The 4,263-nt window shown below is 47.7% G+C and overlaps 1 protein-coding gene across 1 annotated transcript; it reads left to right on the top strand.

Annotated features, from left to right (window-relative positions):
- Positions 1-2,260: 2,260 nt before the first annotated feature.
- Positions 2,261-3,953, top strand: Pmar_PMAR007059 (hypothetical protein; the record flags this gene model as incomplete). Its single annotated transcript, XM_002778221.1, has 1 exon — positions 2,261-3,953. Exon 1 carries the CDS (start codon positions 2,292-2,294, stop codon positions 3,951-3,953), a length of 1,662 nt encoding a protein of 553 aa, XP_002778267.1. The 5' UTR covers positions 2,261-2,291.
- Positions 3,954-4,263: the final 310 nt, after the last annotated feature.

Here is a 4,263-nt window from a genome sequence, read left to right as displayed (position 1 = left end):
AGGAAGTGCAAATCACGAGCTAAGAGCGCGCGCCCGAGATGCACGATTGTTCCCTAAGTCATGTTGCGGTGGATAGAAGGGTAGCGATTGCGAGGCGATATGAGTCCTGTGTAGTTGTTGGTCCACTTGGATCATTGTATTTTTTTTCTTTTGAGTGGGTGAGGCAGGTCCCTTGGTGAGTTGTATGATTGTGGATCTGCTGATGGCAGAGATCATGGCTCCACTCTCCATCGGGACCTCGCGGTATCACGGATCATTTCATGGCCCAAGGGCGAGATTGTCGAGTTCGACAAGTGGATGGGGCTGCGATGAGCGAGGTGCTTTGCACGAATTGAATAAAATCAACTATAGACTCCGCTATAGTCCGTGAGACGAATTTTTTGGCAAGCGTTTAAATACATCTTGAAATTTTAGACACCCACAACAGGCTCAAATTTTCCAACTGCTATGGAATTGATAAAATGCGTGTTTGAAGTCCTGAAAACCAACGGAGCGAATAAAGCCAATCAGTTGACATCCCGCATGTTGAATTTCAAATTCAGAACTTGACTATTTACCCTATCAGACCCACGCGACCAGGAGTGAGATATTTGATGCTCTGTATCAGCCTGAACATCAGGATCCACATACGGCTTCAGAATAACCTAGATAGGCCTGCTGCTAGAAAAGGAAGAGAATCGTCCTCAGTCCGGAAGTTTCACTCGCTCATCACTGATGAGTCATCAGTGATCAACTAGTAAACGGTATGTTCCATCACCCACATTATTTCAAACCTCTCTAGTGAGGCTCACAAAATAACAACGTGGCAGAATGGCTTTCAATGCGAAATGTGGAAATGAAGAAATGGAAAGTAGAAATGCGGACTCCGTTTCCAATATTATACCTTGAGAAACCCCAGACTGGAGACTCCAGTTAAGATGTGTTTCCGACGATGTATCGCACTATGTCAATGGAGTGTGTTGATGTAGCGTATTACTGTCCATACTTTACCATCTCATACATTATTTTCCGCACTGCAAACGCGACCCATGTGAGCTGAGCAACACCAATAGATATCCTGATCATCGGGCAACATGCTCAATCATAGTGTAGTTCATAACGATCGAATCGATCGGATCGATCCATATATTGAACTCGGGCCATCTACAACAAACACATCAACATGAGATATCATGGTCCCGATAAACGAAGCTGTGCGACCAGACGTACCAAACCTGAAATTCCTCACCCCAGAGCGTGTGTTCGAAGATATCACAGAACGCATAATGCCAGGGATTTGCTGTATGACTCATCGGCGAAGACTTTGGGACCCAATTCATTGAGATAACCTTGATTTTCCTGTGAAGCTGATCGTTAGATACTTGAGCGCGCCATACTCACGCAGCCACACGTGAATTCGAACATTTCAAGACCAATCTCTGGTCACAGAATTCTAGTCTCAACCGTAGTTGATAGGCCACCCTGTAATCGCTAACACAATTCACTCGACTCGAGGGATGAATGACTCATTTACCTTACTTATAGTATCACAGAATATATGAATATCTACGGAAAGGACAACTGCACCACAAACGGTACAGTGACAGAAGTCCTTACAACCCGTTAGCGCAGCGTTCTATGTAAACACGGATAACCAGCCAATTTCCAGATCGTTTGAATTTAGGGTTTGATTTTCAGCCCTTTGGCAGTCAATTTTCCCCATCTAGGCAGTTCGCGCCTGCGACTTGCGTGAAAGGTTTGGGGCACGCTCGCCCAGAGGCCCCCATCCTTGGAGCGTGCATACGCCATCACGGCATATATTGCGGCTTTGGGCGAAGCAGGTGCCCAACATCAAGAGTAGGGGAGACATCCAGGTTGTCGAAAAAGAGAGAAACTGTCGCATCTCGTAGATGCACATATGTGTTGTGCGCGCGTGAAATATCCCACAGGGATCACTTGGAGCAGTCCATCGTAAATCGATCAGGAGATCGAATTCCCGAGCAAAGAAAAGTGTAGAGAGTACAGGGGCCCTGTACTCTCCACATTTTTCTGGGGCCCTGTACACGGGGCAAGTTCAGAAGTCTGTCTAGCCTACATTGGAATGCCGAATAGACTACCCGACAGTAGGTATCCATTTTGCGCGCGCGTTCTAGCCATGATCGTGTTTTGTGCGCATGATTTCAGAGACAGTGAGCTAGCCCTCGTCCTTCCCGATTGGTCGGGAAGGAATCACAAGTGCTGTACTCTTCTCGGCAGTCTGGAGACTTATGGGTCGACACTTAGGTTCTATCTCTCTCGCTATTTGATTCATCATGTTGTCTACACTCCTGATCCTCTTTGCTATCATCGATGATCTTCAGGCTTTCAAGCCAGGCAATGTACGTATGCATATGTCAACTAGGACTATCTGTAATCCAGATGTCAAGGACGTGCACAACAACCCCGCTCCATGTGGTAAATCCATGGCAATGGAGACTTATGGCCTCACCCTCCCTGGTATGGAGGATGGCTCTGTCACTATTAGGGAGGATATGATAGTCGCCAAGGATGGTCTCATCAGGGTTAAGGCGATGCCGAGTCGTCCCTATCAGTTCCTCATGACTGTTGAAAGCCCCGAGACCAAGCGTATCGACCAGCTTTACAAGAATCAGGCTATCACAATTTCTGAGACAAAACAGGAGCCGGAATCTGTGCGCCTTCTCGGTGCGGCCAAGGCCCCTGGAAGCCTTCAGGAAGACGGATGGACGTCCGAAGGCACCACCACCCTCAATGGTGCTACCGTTCACAAGTACATCAAGTGGGGTCCTCAGGGAGTCGATGCCACCAGCAAGGCAAACTACTCAGCTCTTTATCAGACGGGTATGTACCCTGATCACTGGATTTTCTATACCGATTCCAACGATGAGAAACCAGTCAAACTTCTTGGTATAAACAGCATTAGAGGTAAAACCCTCCAGGAGACCGATTACTCCAACCACGAGGAGCTCGATGATGCCATCGATATCGCTGAAGCCGAGAAGGAGATGCATACGACCTATCAGATCACCAGTTCCCGCCGTTTAGGAGAGAATGATGTTGATGCTCCCCCAGTCAATCTCGATTACATTAACGCCACATTCATTGCGGAGGATGAGCGTACCTTCTTCGAAGATGCGGAAGAAGTCGACTGGCTGGGTCCCCAAAGACTCCGTACAGGCTTGTCAGGAGCCTTTGGTGCAAGGGCCGGTGTGATGTACTTCGGCATTCCCAAAGGATCTGCCGCCGATACCTTCTTCCACACGGAATACAACAGGCGGATGGTTCAACTCGTCAAGTTCGAATTCCCCACGAGCTGCAGAAACGATGAGGGCAAGCAAGTGCAAAGGTATTGCCTCTTTGTCTCTGTCGATGCCACTATGGAGAAGTTCTCTCTCAATGCCGGAATGACCTTCGTGGACGTGAAGGATGACAAGAAGTCCGCTTCATTGAAAGTGATCATTGAAATCGGGAAATCCGATGGTGCTCCCGTACTCAACCTGAGCGTCAAAGCTGAGGGGTGTGCAATTGTCTGGCAGTGGGGCGAGGGTGTCAGCCTTAATATCGTCGTTTGTATTTCTGGATCGGCCTCTGGGAAGGATTTGCTGCAGCCCGACAAGCGCACTTTCAAAGCCGAGATAGAGATCAAAGTCACTTTCAACTTGAACTTACCTGTTGTTGGCTCCATCATTCATTGGAGTATATGGGCTAAGCTTGGCTGTACTGCGAAACCAAACAATGTAATTACTGCCTATGGCGAGATTGGAACCGGCATCTCTCTTTTGCTCGCTGGTGCCGGAGTCTCGGTCGATATTAAGGGCAACACTATGGATAACGTGCCTAACAAGTGGCAGTTCTTCTCTGGCGTGAATCTTAACGCCTGGGTAAACGTCGTGGTCTACAAGCACGACTGGAACTGGCGGTGGGAGATCTGGCATGCCAGTCCTGTGTACTTTTAAATTGTCTGGTTCGCCGAGATATTAGTCATCTAGTCTTTGGTCTATCTTTGTGTACTGGTCGGCGTCAAGATGTTAGACGGTGCCTGTTCCATTCTTGATTCTGTGAGTCTTATAATGCTCCAAGAGCAACATCCTTATCGGGTCATAAGAATTCGTCCTCAAAGATATTTTCCACTTTAACCTTCAATTGTGGCTCACTTCGTGGTCAGAATCATCCACTTTCTTGGTATGAACGATGTCCCGTCCTGTTCCCTCACAGTGAGGAATGTTGTGCTTCGATATCTCGCTTTGTTGTTAAGATTGTGTATCA

Source organism: Perkinsus marinus (genome assembly GCF_000006405.1).
Source record: "Perkinsus marinus ATCC 50983 genomic scaffold scf_1104296950272, whole genome shotgun sequence".
NCBI classification, from domain to species: Eukaryota; Perkinsozoa; order Perkinsida; family Perkinsidae; genus Perkinsus; species Perkinsus marinus.
Note: the sequence above shows the minus strand (reverse complement) of the source record. Positions and strands in the feature narration are given on the sequence as shown.